Source organism: Barbus barbus (assembly GCF_936440315.1).
Source record: "Barbus barbus genome assembly, chromosome: 8".
Lineage (NCBI taxonomy): Eukaryota > Metazoa > Chordata > Actinopteri > Cypriniformes > Cyprinidae > Barbus > Barbus barbus.
This window is the reverse complement of record NC_136736.1, coordinates 34,139,482-34,158,033: the sequence shown is the minus strand read 5'-3', so window position 1 is coordinate 34,158,033 and position 18,552 is coordinate 34,139,482. Positions and strand designations below refer to the sequence as shown.

The window sequence follows — 18,552 nt, the reverse complement described above, 5'->3', positions numbered from 1 at the left end:
TATACACGTGTGACCCTGCAGAACAAAAGCAGTCTTAAGTCGCTGGGGTATATTTGTAGCAATAGCCAAAAATACATTGTATGGGTCAAAATTTGATTCTTCTTTTATGCCAAAAATCATTAGGATATTAAGTAAAGATCATGTTCCATGAAGATATTTAGTAAATTTCCTACCGTAAATATATCAAAACTTCATTTTTGATTAGTAATATGCATTGCTTTGAACTTCATTTGAACAACTTTAAAGGAGATTTTCTCAATATTTAGATTTTTTTGCTCCCTCAGATTCCAGATTTTCAAATAGTTGTATCTCAGACAAATATTGTCCGATCATAACAAACCATACATCAATGGAAAGATTATTTATTCAGCTTTGTATAGATCTCAGTTTTGAAAAATTGACACTTATGGTTTTGTGGTCCAGGGTCACCTTTAAAAAACGTTGTACATTCAGTAATTCACATTATCTTGTTTGTCATAAAGAATGAAGAATATCTATAATCCAGCAGTTTTGATTGATTTTGACTGCCAACTCTTTAAAACACATCAAAACAGCACGGAAACAGTATTCAGTTGAAGAAAAGATTAAAGTTATTCTCAGTACAATTATCCCCATAAAAATCATAAAGTTTGAAAAATAGATTTAAAATCATGTGTAAGGCCACTGAGAGCATGCTGTTGTTGCACATAAAATATTAATGTTTAGAACAGTGCAAATACAAACACCATTAGAAACTCATAGTTCAGCATCACACACCATGATATGGGTTAAAATGAGAGCCCATTTCTCTCCAAAACGGTGCCAGTTTTAGCGTTTTGCAATAAAGAAACAAGAAAAACTAAACTTGATCATTTATGTTACAATTTTAACAAATGCACATTGTTTTAGAAGGATGGCATCATGTACATTACATGTACATATACATTACTCGAATTGTTATGTCGATAAAACAATTTGTAAGGAAAAATGCATTAAATAAAGTATTTCTGGGGAAACTTTTTCAAAAGAAAAAGGTGGTCTCGGTGAATCAGCAGCATGCACAACTGAATGCAACAAAAAGTGTTGAACTTGAAATTTGTTTATGCGCGAGTGCACATGCTAAATGAAGGCGGATTGAATAAAATGGATAAAAAAAAAGAAATTAAAAAAAGTTTATTAATGAGCTGCAGTTTTATTACATCACGCGCTGACACAGATGCAGTATTAACGCCACGGGTCATCAATAAGGTGCAGACTGGTCCTCAATTTGAGTACAATATTGCAAACTGTTTTACAGTGTTTCCAACACACTTTTTCACAGCGCGCATCACACACTCAAACTCATCAAAAGTCAACAAGTTCAACAAGCAAAAACGTATCCAAGTGACTGCAGCTGAACGCGCGTGAGAGACGAAGCAGCGCAAATCGCTAAAAAAAAATCCAAAATTTACCTTAACATATTAGAGGAAGATGTGACTGCATTGATGCTTGAGGAATGCAATTCCAGCAGCCGTGATATACAGCAGCTGGCGATTAAAGTTTTCTATGCACAATTTGATTTGACAAAAGTCACGAGACACTATCTCTCTATCCAATCATATTAATGGATAAAAATAAAATTAAAATAAGCATGTAATGACCACAAACGGAGGAAAATAGCGGAGTAAAAGTACCGATACATCACTTAAAATGTACTCAAGTAAAAGTAAAAGTCCACAATTTTTAAACTACTCAAAAAAGTACAATTACTGATAAAAACTACTGTAACGTGAGTATTTGTAATTCGTTACTTCACACCACTGTTATTAATTTACATGCATTCAAATTTGTAGATTTAGTTGATCTATATACTTTACAGTTAATGTACAAAGTTTTTAATAATTTACTTCCAAATTGTATTCAGAGGCTGTTCAAAATAAGAGAAAGTCAGTATAATTTAAGAGGATTGTATATGTTCAAAACAGTAAGGGCAAGAACTAATGCAAAAAGTAGGTTTATCTGTTAAATCTATGGGATAAATGTGATAAGGAACTAAAAGTATGTAATTCACTTTAAGAAAATGTATAATAAACAATTATTTGACTCAGTATAAATAAATTGTGGTTGTATTGTTTAAAAGTTATTTTTTTTAAATTATGTTTTGGGAAATGTTTTTGTTATATTGTTTATTTTGTGTTATTTAACTCCATTCAATTAATTATGAATAAAGGCATAATAAGCAAGACTTCTTTTTCGGTAATTATGTAGGCTATTTTTAATTATTTTGTGAAAAATTGTCTGTGAGGACCGGAATAAAATTATTATTCATTGATTGATTTATATAAACTAAATAGTTTATATAAAACACAGAAAATAATAAAAATGACAAAAACACATTAAAATGACAAAAACTTTAACTAAAATTAAAAATAATAATAGTTTTTCATCATTATTCTTGAGTTTCAGTGATTATTTGAGAGTTGATCGCGTGATGTCGCTCCCTCGATTACAAAAAACACAAAGCGGATAAAAGTTATATTTGTTATTAGTCATTATAATTTTTATATTTTGAATTTGCCGCCTTCGCGCGCATAGTTTCTCGCTGCTGTCATGGTGACCGGAAGAAGACGCTGCTGCTGTCTGAGGCATTCTGGGATACTGCACTTCTACTGTGATGGCGACCAATATCGAGCAGATTTTCAGGGATTTTGTAATGAATAAGATTAAAGAAATCGAAGATGAAACTCAAGAAATCAGGTAAAATGTCTGCTCTTTTACTTGTGCCTTACGACATCGCGTTATAGACACCTGCCCGCCGTTTAAACAAAAGAAGATCGCGTTGTATCAGTATCTGTTTTAGCCGGCTAGCCAAACATTAGCTCTAATGATCTGTGTGTGTGTGTGTGTCTGTGTGTGTGTGTGTCTGTGTGTGTGTGTCTGTGTGTGTGTGTGTCTGTGTGTGTGTGTGTGTGTGTGTGTGTGTGTGTGTGTGTCTGTGTGTGTTAGCTGTCAGTGTTAGTTGCTTCATGTACTACAGTACAGTAACAGTAGAAGATGATAAGACTTTAGTGCCTTACAGTTGTAACGTTATTTTGGTAATTGCATGTTACTCGAGTGTACGTCAAAGAATACTATGGTATTACCATGGTGCAGTTTTGTTAGTTAACGCAGTTGGTATAGAATGTACTAGAAGTAAACATTTCCAAACATACTATTAAAGGTTACCATAGTAAACTCAGGTTTCACCAGAATCATTTCATATGGGTTAGTGACAATTCAGAAAGATAACACGTGGATCAAAATGGTTTATTCTTTATGTATGAAAGCACAATTGTTGACACGTCAATCTGATTTAAAGGAATAGTTCACCCAAAATTAAAGAAAGCAATCATTTACTCAACCTGTATAAGTTTCTTTCTTCTGCTGAACACACAATTATATTTTAAAGAATGTTGATAACCAAGCAGTTGACGGTAGCCATTGACTTCCATAGTAGGGAAAAACACCATGGAATTCAGTGGATACTGTGAATAATTTGTATAGGTTTATATAAATAAATAATGACTTGACTTGGTTAGTATTATGGTTACCACTGTCGATTTTGGCTAAGAGTCTGGACACAAAATATATAATGAACATAAAGAACAATTAAGAATTAAATATATATATTTTTTTTAAGGCCAAAGATCACAAAATGATTTTAAGTAATCGTGTCTGCTGTGAATTCTGTTGAATTGTACATTGTAGATGACAAACACATGATATGAATAATAAAATCATGTTTTATTTGAGAAATGCAATGTGTTTTCATTCAGTGTGACAGATGAGCCACAGTCTGAACCTGTGACGGAGACGATAGAATATGGACCTAAGGAAGAAAAAATAAACACACCAACAGGTTAGTTGTCAGTACATCTACGTCTGGGTGTTTTCTGACATGTATTCTGTCGTTAATAACTTTGTCTTCATGGCAGATAAAGTCACGCATACTGACCTCCAAGATAACCATGATAAAGAGGACACCAGCACTAAACACAGGAAGAGTAAAAAGCACAAAAAACACAAAAGCAAAAAGAAGAAAAAGAAGCGCAAAGAAGGAAAAGACCGCAGCTCAGACACAGAGTCCGACAAAGAGACTCAAGAAAGGTGTGATACAGTATATATTTGTGCTTACAAACGACAAATAATGTTAGTATAATCACCTTGAATTGAAGTTACTTTGTGTTTTGGAAGTTAGGTTTAAAATTAGCGTCAAAAGTTTATTTGATAAAAGTGTTTATTCTTAACTTTTGATTATTTATACCATCGGATCAGGCACCAGTCGAATGGTTGGGAAAAAAAAAATAGGGTCTTTCAAATGAATAAAAAATTAAAGTGATTAATCTCAATGGGTCAGAATTTAATTTTATTTGGACTCTGTGGTTGTTTACAATGTCTTTCTTTCTAATTTGCTGTTTTTTCCCCCTGTGTTTATGTGTAAAGTGGAAAGAAAAAGAAGAGAAAGAAAAAGAAAAAAAGCAAAGATGCAGACAAAGTGAAAAGATCTGGCTCTCAATCCGAAAACTCGTCAGCATCAGGTTCTGAATCTGAGTCCGAATCGAAACCTTCAAGTGAAAATCCAAAGTCCTCTTCAGCAGCTCAGACTTCAAAGTCCGAGCTCAAAGACTCATGTGGTGTTGGTAAGCCTCAGGAGTTGCCTGATATTATTCCCAAGATGGAGAAAAGCACAGAAAATGAAAGGCCCAAGGAGAAGAAAAGAAGTTCTAGCAGGACATCTAAAGGTAAGGAGAGCTCCAGAGGAAGACAAACCAGATCAAGATCACCCAGACGGAAGTCAGAACGCAGATCGAGATCTCCAAAACGACAACGGCGATCAAAGTCAACCTCCCGCTCTAGAAATAGCTCCAAAAAGAAGTCTCATCAACGGAGAGAGAGAAGTAGATCGAGATCTAAGATACGCAACAGTCGGTCCAGGTCTCATTCTGTGAGAAGAGGCAAATGTTCAAGATCCAGGTCACGCTCCAGGCGAACTAGATCAAGGTCTGTTGTAATCTTAAGGAGGAACAGAAGGTCTACATCAAAATCTAAGTCTCGCTCACCACTGCGCGGACGCCGGTCTAGGAGTAAGTCTCAAAGCAGAACGAAACCTTCGAAGTCAAGGTCTGTTTCGAAGTCAAGGTCTGATTTGAAACCAGAAACTGAATCTGTTAAGAATGATACAGATCCAGAGGACAAAAGTAAAAGTTCTGAAATGCAAACAAATGTGCCTCAAGACACAACTGAGAATGGAAAAAGTCCAACAGTGGCTGTGAACTCTGACACCAAGCCATCAGAAACGGCATCCAACATCTCGAATCCTGGTTTCAACGCAGGATCTTGGCGACCGGTTCCCTTCTTGGCAGTGCCATCTGAGACCAAGTCTTCCCAAAAGTGCATTATACCTGAGGTGCCTTTGGAAGTGACCAATGTATTTGAAGAACCTTCAACGTTGTCAACCGCCACTCCAAAAGATTCAGAGTGTGCTGCCAACCCTGAGAAGAAAGAAACCAACGCAACTCCAACTTTAACTTCAGTCGAGACGAACTCAACATCGCCATCCAAATCTCCCAGTCACAAAAGATCCTCAAGATCCAAAGCTGCTGCGCGATCCAGATCAAAGTCTCCATCGAAAAAGAGAAAATCCCTGTCGAAGTCTCGATCGCCCTCTGAAAGGAAATCGCGCAAGTCTAGAACGAGGAGCAAACGCTCGAAATCGAAGTCGCCTAAAAAGAAAAGGTCGAGATCTCGTTCGCAAGGCCGTCGGAGGAAATCTCGAACTCCGGACAGAAGCAGACGGTCGAAATCGAGAAAGAGGTCACGCTCTCGTTCGAGGAGGAGATCCCGATCCGGCTCGCGCTGGGGAAGAGGTTTCGGAAGCCGGACGCTAAATCAGCGGGACCGATGGAAACGAGAACCCAGTCGATCTCCGGTCCTCATTCTCCGTAAGAAAAGATCGGCATCCAGAACTCGCCGTAGCACCAGCAAGACGCCTCCACGTCTTACAGAACTTGGTATGAAGAAACTTCGATATTCTTTTCTTTTACACTAATTATGATTGTTTTTTTTTATGTTTTTAGAAAGATGTCTCTTCTGCTCACCAAGACTGCATTTATTGAATATCATAAATAAAATTGTGAAATATTACAGTTTAAAATAACTGTTTTCTGTGTGAATATTTTGTAAAATGTAATTTATTCCTATTATGCTAAGATGTATTTTCAGCATCATTACTCCAGTCTTCAGTGTCACATGATCTTCAGAAATCATTCTAATATACTGATTTACTGCTCAAGAAACATTTCTGATTATTATCAATGTTGAAATCAGTTGTGTTGTTGAGTATTTTTGTGGAAACAGTCATGCATTTTATTTTTCAGGATTATTTGATGAATAGAAAGTTTAAAAGAACAGAATTTATTTGTAATAGAAATCTTTTGTAACATTATAAATGTCTTTACTGTCACTTTTGATCAGTTTAATGCATCCTAATTGAATAAAAGTATTTATTTCTTAAATAAAAAGGTAATATGCTGATTTTCAGCTCTTAAAAGATTACTTATTATTATTATTATTATTATTAGTGTTGAAAACATATTATTGTCAATGTGTTGCTGCTTAGTATAAACTGACACAAAGTAAAATTTGAAAACAACAAAAAATAATCAAATTAACACTTTTAGCTGCATTAAATTAGGATGCATTAACTTGATCAAAAGTCACAGTAAATACAATTATAAAATATTTCTATTCCAAATAAATGCTGTTGTTTTGAACTTTCTATTCATCAAAAAAATTATTTCTGAAGGATCATATGACCCCAAAGACTGGAGTAATTATGCAGAAAACTCGCAAGAATAAATTACATTTTACTATATATTCACATAGAAAAGAGTTTATTTAAATTGTAATAATATTTCACAATTTTTACTGCATTTTTGATCAAATAAAAGCAGCCTTGGTGAGCAGAAGAAACATCTTTCAAAAACATAAAAAAACTCTTAATTATTCCATCTTTTGCACAGTACTGTATATTGCATTGGTCTTCTCTTAATCTTGTTTTTTATTTTCTTTTCCCAGATAAGGAGCAGTTGCTGGAAATAGCTAAGGCTAATGCTGCAGCTATGTGTGCCAAGGCCGGCGTGCCGATCCCAGAGAGTCTCAGGCCCAGATCTATTCTTCAGCTGTCCTTGCCAACTCAAAACCCCACATCCTTGTCTTTAACATTGCCAGTGATGTCAAGCATGACTATGAACGCTGCTATGGCTAGTATGACTGCCGCCACCATGACCGCTGCTTTGTCCAGCATGGGTGCCTTGGCTTCCTTCCCACAACTGGCCCCTTTACCGACAATCGTCAACAAGCCACCATCTTCAGCCGCAACCAATCTCGCCAATATTGAAGAAGCCAAAAAGAAAGTCACGAAACAGGCGAACAGCTTCAGCATTAAAGAGCTAACAGAGGTAAGCATTGTGCAGGTTCTTGCACTTTGGTGTTTCTTGACCCGCATTGAATCGACACTTTATTTAATCCTTCAGAGATGCAAGAAGATCACCGAGAGTAAGGAAGAGATGGCCATCGCAAAACCACACGTGTCAGACGATGAAGAGGATGAAAGGCTATTTGGAGCTTCCCTTAAGGATAATAAGGGAATTGCATTCAGTCTTGGTGTAAGTGTATCAGTTTAAGACATGAGTTTAGGTGTTTGCTTCAATCATATTACAATTCAGAACGTATTCATCTTGGCATACGCTGTTTGTTATAAACATGAATTTTACATTGAATTATGCACCTTGCTGAGGCGGGGTTTTACTTTTCTAAGCTTCAATTCTGCATCATTAACTGTACATGCTCTTTAAATTTAGATTACCTTTTGTCGTCATCTTTTTTTTATCAAATCATAAAATATTTATTTACACTCACCGGCCACTTTATTAGGTACATCTGTTCAATTGCTTGGTAACACAAATTGCTAATCAGCCAATCACATGGCAGCAACTCAATGCATTTAGGCATCTAGATGTGGTGAAGACGACTTGCTGAAGTTCAAACCAAGCATCAGAATGGGGAAGAAAGGGGATTTAAGTGACTTTGAACGTGGAATGGTTGTTGGTGCCAGACGGGCTGGTCTGAGTATTTCAAAAACTGCTGATCTACTGGGATTTTCACACACAACCATCTCTAGAGTTTACAGAGAATGGTCCGAAAAAGAGAAAATATCCAGTGAGCAGCAGTTGTGTGATGAAAATGCCTTGTTGATGTCAGAGGTCAGAGGAGAATGGGCAGACTGGTTAGAGATGATAGAAAGGCAACAGTAACTCAAATAACCACTCGTTACAACCAAGGTATGCAGAATACCATCTCTGAACACACAACACGTCGAACCCTGAAGCAGATGGGCTACAGCAGCAGAAGACCACACCGGGTGCCGCTCCTGTCAGCTAAGAACAGGAAACAGAGGCTACAATTCACACAGGCTCACCAAAATTGGACAATAGAAGATTGGAAAAACGTTGCCTGGTCTGATGAGTCTTGATTTCTGCTGCGATATTCAAGATTCAAGATTTGTATTTGTCACATACACAATTATACAGAGTATAACCAGCAGTGAAATGTAGGTAAAGATGGTAGGGTCAGAATTTGGCGTAAAGAACATGAAAGCCTGGATCCATCCTGCCTTGTCTCAACGGTTCAGGCTGGTGGTGATGGTGTAATGGTGCGGGGGATATTTACTTGGCACACTTTTGGCCAATTGAGCATCGTTTAAACGCCACAGCCTACCTGAGTATTGTTGCTGACCATGTCCATCCCTTTATGACTACAGTGTACCCATCTTCTGATGGCTACTTCCAGCAGGATAATGCACCATGTCACAAAGCTCAAATCATCTCAGACTGGTTTCTTGAACATGACAATGAGTTCACTTTACTCAAATGGCCTCCACAGTCACCAGATCTCAATCCAATAGAGCACCTTTGGGATGTGGTGGAACGGGAGATTCACATCATGGATGTGCAGCCGACAAATCTGCAGCAACTGCGATGCTATCATGTCAATATGGACCAAAATCTCTGAGGAATGTTTCCAACACCTTGTTGAATCTATGCCACGAAGAATTAAGGCAGATCTGAAGGCAAAAGGGGGTCCAACCCAGTACTAGCAAGGTGTACCTAATAAAGTGGCCGGTGAGTGTATATGCTGTGATGCCTAAATGAACTTGTAGCATTTAAAACAATTTAATTTCATGAACATTTCACACACACAAAAAAAACACAAATTGTATTTTATGTTTGTTTTACCGCTTATTTGTTTAGACAAAATAGTATAGATTTGTAATATATTTCTTTAGAGCTCAATTTTGTCAAATTATGCAGCTTTGTGGGGTGGACTCTTACTTTTGTAAGGTTTTTTTATTTTAATTTTTTTATTAGCATTTGTCGGCTTGCGGTCCTTTCCCAATCCTGCCCCCCCCCCCCCCCCCCCCTCTCTCTCTTAAGTCAAAAACGCGCCCCAAAAAATAGCATTTATATCTTATTTGATTTAATTTTTTTGTGGTTTTTATTTTATATTTGATTATTTTAGTTGGTAAATTGTGTTTTAATTTTTACTTATTTAGACAGAATGATATAACATTTTTATGGATCACATTAAACATTAATTTTATCTCAGTTTTTTAAAAATGTATTGTTATTGGTCGATATTGGACATTTAATTGCGCTTGCCAATAATTTTATGTTTAGATTACTTTTGCCATAATCTGATGCACATTTAAATTAAATCTTTAAATACTCTAATAACACCAGCTGATTAAAAAAAGTATATTTTTGCAAACTGTATATTATAATTCTGTGATGCCTAAATTCAGTTTTAGTGATTTTAGTTTTTGGTTTCAAAAAGTGTTTTATCTGTACTGCTTAATATTGTATATTTGATTGTGCATACTTTCTTTTCTTTTTTTTTTTTTATATAGCTTATCTTTGCTCATCTAAGTTAATTAATAATTTTATTAAAATTATTAAATGGTTTAATTTAATTTTTTATTTAGACAATATAGTACAGAATTTTGATATTGGCCAGAAGTTTTATATTGCTGTGTCCCTACTTTGTTTCCCATATGGCCTCTTTTCCTTCAGAACACCTCCATAAAGCCGGGCGTCCGAACCGAAGCGGTCTTTGCAAAGGAGTTCCCGGTGTCCTCCGGCTCCCAGCACAGGAAGAAGGAGGCTGATGGTGCGTATGGAGAATGGGTGCCAGTCGAAAAGAAAGTAGAAAAGCCATCTGTATCGACGACTTCTGGGACTGAGGAAACCAGCAAGGACAATGAAAGTGTCTTTCCTGAAGCACCTTCTCAGGTAAGTGTTCAGCTTCTGAAATGCATCAGATTGGTCTCAAATAAGCATGTTGTTCAGCTTGTCTGGGTCCTTGTCTTGTGTTTATAGCCTGTGGACATCACTTTGGCCGTCAGTGAGAGAGCGGTCGCCCAGAAGAGACTGGCGGAAAACCCTTTCGACATCAATGCCATGTGTATGCTGAATCGGGCTCAGGAGCAAGTACGTTTCGTCTCTAGGACATTGGGTTTAAGAAGCTTATGTGCTATAATTTTACTTTATTTATTTTTTTGCCCAGTAGTAGCAAAATATAAATCAGAAAACATAAAAATAAAGGCTTTTTCTAAATATTCATAAATATAATATAAAATGTAAATATTAGATAAACCTTATATTAAATATTAGAAATGTTGCCTAAATATGATTGTTGAAGTACTACATTTACATTTACACTTATCCAAAGTGACATAAAAATTCTAAAAACTGAAATCTAAATAAAAAAAATGACAAAAGCACATAACAAAATGATTAACTTAACCTAAAATTAAAATGAAAACTGCAAATTTAAAACTAAAGGCATTCAAAAATATTCATGAATATCATAAGTGTTTAAATAATAATAAACAAATATTAGATGACTTAAGTGTTGACATACTAAAATGACTAAACATTTAATTAAAATAAAGCTATATAGAAATATAAAAAAAATTAATGAATAGCAAAAGCACATAACAAAATTACTAAAACCTGATATGAAAATGGAAGATATAAAAATAAAACCTCATTTAATAATACTAAAATAACACTGGAGTGCAGTGCCCTCAGCACCATTAAATATCTTTTGGCACATTTTCAAAGATTTCCATCACAATCAGCGCAGAAAATGTGAAGGTTTGAGACATTGTTTCCATATTTAGTGATTTTATATTTATTAATTGTCGCTCACAGGTTGATGCATGGGCCCAGTCCAACACGATCCCCGGCCTCTTCACAGGCTCCACCGGCGCTCAAGTGCTCTCATCCGATGAGCTCTCTAACAGCGGCCCGCAGGCCTGGATTAAGAAGGTACAGCCATGAGTCGACGGCACCACTCGTACTATGATGTTGGACATATATTGTGCTTGACAGTTTGTGTTTTGCATCATATTTGTGTGTTAAATTCCCAAGAATCATGCAAGTTGGCATAGCACAGTCAGACCCTTTTGACTTCTTGTGCTTAAATGAGATTTACACTCTTCTGATATACGCTCACGTCACACATGGAGGGTAAAATAGTTCCTGAAACGCTCAAAATACCCGTTATCCTCTCTTATAAAGTCATATAAGAATTGTCATCTGTAATTGCTTTGCCAATTGGTGTACCCATCCGAGTCGTTGATCAGAGCGCAGTCCGGTCAGTCGCACAATGAAAGTCCGCTTCTCATGTAATAAGCATTGATTTTGCACTGAAGATGACGTCAGGGTATCCTTGGAAACGGTCTTGCCAAAAGACAGCGCAGAGCTGTGTTTACTGACGTCAGCTGAAAGAAAGGGAAACGGCTAATAAAAGTACAAATATTTGATCTTTTGAGTCTCTCTGGGCGAGGTTGTGGTTGAACAGGTACACCACTTGTGCACGGTCATGCAGATGTTTTATATCTGTAATTCTGTCGTGGCAGATGCAATGATGGATGGGCAGCGCAACTCACTGTACTCCTCTAAAAGTGTCTTTTGAGAGAGGGGAGGAAGGAAGAGGATGTCTCTCCGCCCCCTCCTCTGATTGACCAATGAGGAGAGACGTACGCATCAGGATCCGAAATCTGATTGGATGAGCCAGTGTTTGCACACCTGTGACCACACGTTTACAGCCTACAGTTAGATTAATGATCTGTATTAATGTACACTATTGTTTAAAAATATGGGGTCAGTAAGGTTTTTTTTTTGTTTTTGAAAAGTCACTTCTGCTCACCAAGGCTATTTATTTTATCAAAAATACAGTAAAAATTGAATCAAGAAGCTGTTTTTATGTGAATATATTCTAAAACAATTTATTGCTGTGATCTGCAGCTGTATTTTCAGCATCATTACTCCAGTCTTCAGTGTCACATGATCTTCAGAAATCATAATAATATACTGATTTGCTGCTCAAGAAACATTTCTGATTATTATCAATATTGAAAACAGTTTTTGTGCTTTTGTCGAAACCTTTGTGATACATTTTATTTATTTTTTTTATATTTTATTCTTTGAATAGAAAGTTGAAAAGAGCAGCATTTAAGTTTGCTGTTTGTAAAATTTCTCAAATTGAAATAAAAATAGTTATATAGATATAATAAAAAATGAATAAATATGATAGCAGATAGAATTACAAAAATTTAACAAATTAAAATGAAAACCCAAAATAGAAAAATAAAAGGTCATTCAAAATATTAATAAATATTATAATAGGATTTAAATAATTTAAAATATAAATTAGATTTTTATTTTATTTATTTTTATATGCCGTGACAGCTAAATTTGTTGACGTGCAACATTTTCTAAAACTGAAATAGAATAAAGATATAGAAATATTTAAAAATGAATAAAAATGACAAAAGCAGATACTAAAACTTGACTAAATATATAAAAATAAAGGCTCATTCAAAATATTAATAAATACTATGATAGTATTTAAATAATGTAAAACTAATATTAAATTAACTAAAGTGTTGACATACTAAAGGTACTTGAACTGAAATAAAAAAGTTATATTGAAATAAAATAATAAAAGAAATAATAAAAATGACAAAGTTACTAAAACTTTAAATGAAAATAGAAAATATTTGTAACATTCTAAATGTCTTTGCTGTCAATTTTGATCAATTTCACGCATTCTTGCTAATTAAAAGTAATAGTTACTGACCCCAGATATTGAACAGCAGTGTAGTTATTCATTGAAAATGAGTGTTTTATCATATAGATGTTCCTGTCATTATTATTAAAGCAATAAATCACTTGAAGTTGTATGTTATAGTTATTCTCAGAGTTTTTAGACACTTCTAAAAACCCTTAACCGTAGTAAAATCACTTAATGTGTTAAACGTATTAAATGTACACAACACAACCCATTTTAATTTAGCAGAGAGAGACGTATTGTCCTGAAGGCTTTGGATGCTGACCGCTGTATAACGCAGACCTTTACATTAAGACACGATAATCCCAGTTTTTATTTAGACTCGAGAGGCTAAATAAACGCTTGCAAGATACCATGGTCTCTATACAGAGACACCAAACCAAATACAGCTCAGGGAGTGTTACGGAAATGGCCAAGTTTGCCTAGATACGACAGTCTCAGCGAATCCTGGGATATGTTTGGAGCTCACTCTTGACTTGAGAGCGGGATCCAAACTTTTCAGATGCATTTGATTCCCGGTTTTTAGTCTAAATGTGATCGGCGTGTCAAAAGGGCCTGGTCATGCACTAACTGCAGTCATAAGAATGTGTGGGATTTGGCATCCAGTGGGTGCGAGGTTCAAGCTCATTGCTCGGGTTGGTGGGTTGGGGACACGGATGGACGAGGGGTGGGGGCTCACAGTTTGACCTGTGAACTCTCACCCCTCTGTATGGAAACTTGTTGCAGGGTCAGTCCTTGTAGCTGCCTCTTTGCCATGGTCACAGTCAGGCCCCTTCTATTCACGTCAGATGCTCGGCCGATGATGGGGGCCTAGGTACGTACGTCCTCCAGCACCCTTCCTTCTATTCATGTGGATTTGTGTGTGAACTGATGCATTTCTGCCTTGTCCTCCTGTTTGTTTGCACTGAACCGACTCAGAGCCTGAGATCTGTTCAGGACGGTGTTCATGCTTCGCCTGCTGAAGGCTTGCACCTTATTACTCCTGAGTTACGGAAAATATACACTACCACTCAAAAGATCAGAATTTTGTTGGATGTTTTTGAATAAAGTCTCTTCTGCTCATCAAGGCTGTGTTGATTTGATTGAAAATATGGGGAAAATTGTGAAATATTATTACGGTTTAAAACAGCTGTTTTCTATGTGAGTATCAGTTAAAATATAATTTATTTCTGTGATGCGTAGCTGTATTTTCAGCATCATTACTCCAGTCTTCAGTGTCACATGATCTTCAGAAATCATTCTAATATGCTGAATTGCTGCTCAAAGAAACATTTCTGATTATTATCAATGTTAAAAAGAGAATATTTTTGTGGAAATCGTGATTAACAGAAAGTTTAACTGAACAGCATTTATTTCAAATGGAAGTCTTTTGTAACATTATAAATGTCTTTAATGCCACTTTTGATCAGTTTAATGCATCCTTACTGAATTAAAGAAATTTACATTTTTCTTTACATAAACATACTAAAAATGTGTTTCCACATAAATATTAAGCAGCAAAAACTTTTTAGCAAATCAGTATATTAGTATGATTTCTGAAGATCATGTGACACTGAAGACTGGAGTAATAATGCTGAAAATACAGATGCGCATCACAGAAATAAATAATTTTAACAGATATTCACATAAAAACTATCGATTTTAAATTGTAATAATATTTCACAAATATTGCCGTTTTTAGTGCATTTTTGATCAAATAAATGAAGCCTTGGTGAGCAGAAGAGACTTCATTTAAAAACATGACACATCTTAATTATTCCAAACTTTTGGCCGGTAGTGTGTGTGTGTGTATATATACATACATTATTTATATTTATTTATTTATATTTGTAATTTAGACATGCAGCAGGTGAGAAATAAAGGACTCTGCATTTAAACATTTAGCATATTCTTAAAATAGTTCAAACAGAAATTCACAAGGCTTTTGTATCTAATATCTAATATTAATTTAAACAGATCCAGTTGAAGTGACGTGACCTGACTTCACCGAATGAGCCATTCTCTCACTGCTTCCCGTTTCTCTTGGTTTGCCTCTCTTTCTCTCTGTCTGGATCTGTCCCGTTCCACTCAGGACCAGTTCCTGCGGGCGGCACCGGTCTCGGGCGGGATGGGGGAGCTACTGATGAGGAAGATGGGATGGAGGTCAGGGGAGGGTTTGGGGAAGCACAGGGAAGGAACGGTGGAGCCCATCGTTATCGACTTCAAAACCGACCGCAAGGGTACGAAAAGACCTGCAGGAATCATCAAATCATATTATCATCACTGAGATCACGATGCTGATGTGTCTGTCCACACAGGCCTTGTAGCAGAAGGAGAAAAAACCCAGAAATCTGGCAACATTGTCGTGATGAAGGATCTTCTAGGTGAGTGTTTGATCACAAGACGTGTGTTTCTGGATGAACAATGTTACTAGATGATCCAAATCTGTTGTTTTGGGACCTTTACATTAAATCCTACAGTATTAATATATTTAATAAGAAAGGCCTCTCTCAATGATCAAAATAATCAAAACTTTGCTGTAAAACCTGTTTCACACAATCTCCTCCATGTCTTCTGTCGTCTGATTGATAGTTTAGAGCGTTTTAATCCAGTAAAAGCTCTTTTAGTGTAATTGTAGAAACGTCCAGTTTCAGCTGCTGCTTCAGTGTCTTTTTTTCGGTCAAATCTTGACTGATTTTGATCAAGTAAAGGTCAGAATAACTGCAGTCATATCTCCAGATGAACACTTACTGGACTGAAGCAGCTCAGCTTTACTTGATTCTCCAATCAATCATTTTCTAGAAAAAAATCAGTGTGTCTCAAATCTGATCATCAGGATCTTTTGAGGAGCGTTTGTTTCCAGAAGCTTTACTTTCACTGTTCCTCAGCGGAGGAATGATCTTCATCTCACATCTTCTGAGGAGCGTTTATTTCTTCATCTCTCAATCAGCATTGGATTGCATTGCATTATATGTTTGGATCATTTCAATCTCAGCTTACTGAGACATATTACTGGAGATATAGAGTGATATTTAGATCATTTTATGTCAGTATCTGCTGAACTGTTATAAAGATCTCATTGATTTACATTACAAGCATCAGATCTGATCTGCAGCAAATTGCATAGTTCAAAAAGTTTCTTTAGATTTTGGTTCATTAAACTGTTCCATTAAATATATATATATATATATATATGTATGTTGGGTTCACAATCCTAACCCTACCCAAGTCTACACTCCAGCGGGTTTATGGGAATTTGTATCTGATGTTTATTGTGCAGGGAAGCATCCGGTGTCTGCTCTGATGGAGATGTGCAATAAGAAGAAGTGGCCACAGCCTGAGTTTGTGATGGTGCACCACAGCGGACCAGACCACCGCAAGAACTTCCTCTTCAAGGTTAGTGATTGGTTTTAGAGTGATTATTTTAAATATCAATTTATACTGTTTGGCATTAAAAATGATGTAATACACACTAAAATAAAACCAGTAGTTTCAAATGAATTGGAATATTATAATTGAAACTACAGCTGCACAATATTTGGGGAAAAAACTGACACTGATATTTAGTTTTTCTGCCATATGGAAAAACTACAATAATGTTCACTATATGACTTTGAATATTTGGAAATAATTCATCATTCTAGAGTGGTTATGGTGATTTTGTAGGGGAGTGCATCTACATAGAAAATAATAAAAAATCTGAATTTTTTTCTTTTTAATCTGAATAGTTTTTTGAGTGTGGATCATCCTTTCAGGGCTAAACTATTTAGTGTATTTGGGTGTTCACACTTGGATTTACTCTTTACAACAACAACTCTCAGTAACAATAAAATGAGTTTAAAATCTCTGAGAAATCATAGGTGACATTCCCATTGTTCCTATTGTGTTTAATAATCCCGTATTTCAATATGATTTTTATCATTAAATGTATTAAATAATTTTATTACATTATTATTATTATTAGAAATAAAATTATTCAATAATATTTTTTAAATAAAATTGCTATTATTAAAGTGTTTGTCTCTCAATCATCATTGTACTGCATTTTTAATATTTATTAAAAATTAACAATTGTTATTATTAAAATAAGTATATTTATAATATATGACCACTGTAATAATACTATTGGATTGTAAAATAAAAAAAATACTAATTTCTATAACTGCAAATTACAATCATGTTTACCAAATATAATTTTTTTATTTTGGCGAAAAACCACAGGGAGCACTTAAAGCTCATCTTTTATTGACTACAGCTGCTTTATAAACGCTTCCATCACAGGTTTGGTAAGATGTTTGGCACATGCTTACTGGGTGAATACATTATGCAGCCCTTATAATAAGACTGATTTTCATTTTGTGATCTATTACTGCTAAAGAATGTTTTTGACATTATGGATTTGGAGCTGAATGCACAGATGTGTTGTTTGCTGTCAATCAGGTGTGTGTGTGTGTGTGTGTGTTTATCAGGTGGTGGTGAACGGATGTGATTATCAGCCTCAGACGGCCAGTCCGAATAAGAAACATGCGAAGGCGATGGCAGCAACGGTGGCTCTGCAGGCGATGGGAGAGGTGGCTGGAGACGGCGTTCACACGGGCCCCGTCTTCACTGCGGCCACCAGCACATGACACGCTCCATTCATTTCACTTCTCGTGTTTCCGTTAAAGCAATACCATCTCCATAATGCATATCTAGTAGTGCTTTTGTAATTTTAGTTCATTTTCTTCAACCATGTCGCCCTTGATTTGGTAAAGCGATGGCGTCTGCACGACAGTGAAATGAAAGCATGTACACTAATCTTTGTATTTGACTAGGTTTGAACCGTGAAGGTTTGTTTGATGCATTTGACTGACCGGCATTATCGTTTTAAACTTGCATCTGCTCTTGTAAATGTTTCATGCATGCTGTAACATAATTTTATCTTTATAAATGGGTTTTTTTCTTTACTTTTAATGTTTTACCAGCCCCAGTCCGTTACATCTTTTATTTCTGAAGGTTTGTGTTCTGTTGCTGGCAGAGAACATGTTTTTGTGATGAAACTGAATAAATGGGAAAATATTGTCACTGGAAAATTATGCTCTTTATTGTGTCCGGTCAGCTTCACATGTATGGTTTAGAAAAATGACATCCGTTACAAGGTAATTTACGTTTACGGTCATCAGTTTCAGTGTTAAATTCATACAAACTGCAAAAAAAACTAAAAATACTGTACGTGTTCTTAATTTTCAATTTTAGCAATGATGTTTAGCAAATATTTAGTTTATAATCAGGATTTGTGGGGGTCTTAAAAAGTCTGAATTCACCCATCCACAAATTAAGGCCTTAAATTAGAGCAGAAAGACTTAAAGTAATGGCATTACATGTTGCATGCGCTGCAAA

General features: G+C 35.7%; 1 protein-coding gene across 5 annotated transcripts; it reads left to right on the top strand.

The window, feature by feature from the left end:
• Positions 1 to 2,587: 2,587 nt before the first annotated feature.
• LOC306873383 (uncharacterized protein) lies at positions 2,588 to 18,241 on the top strand. Of its 5 annotated transcripts, none has more exons than XR_013784486.1 (14): positions 2,588 to 2,715; positions 3,774 to 3,856; positions 3,933 to 4,104; positions 4,441 to 6,008; positions 7,075 to 7,457; positions 7,533 to 7,664; positions 10,128 to 10,346; positions 10,434 to 10,544; positions 11,271 to 11,387; positions 13,921 to 14,008; positions 15,266 to 15,413; positions 15,492 to 15,557; positions 16,454 to 16,569; positions 17,643 to 18,241. XR_013784486.1 is itself a non-coding variant. In XM_079422638.1 (13 exons), exons 1-13 carry the CDS (start codon positions 2,633 to 2,635, stop codon positions 17,799 to 17,801), a joined length of 3,357 nt encoding a protein of 1,118 aa, XP_079278764.1. In that variant the 5' UTR covers positions 2,588 to 2,632; the 3' UTR covers positions 17,802 to 18,241. The 5 variants fall into 5 exon arrangements, 3 of the variants coding, with proteins under 3 accessions (XP_079278764.1, XP_079278765.1, XP_079278766.1); XR_013784487.1 differs by having other exon boundaries at positions 15,151 to 15,413; XM_079422638.1 differs by lacking the exon at positions 13,921 to 14,008.
• The last annotated feature ends 311 nt before the right edge of the window (positions 18,242 to 18,552 follow it).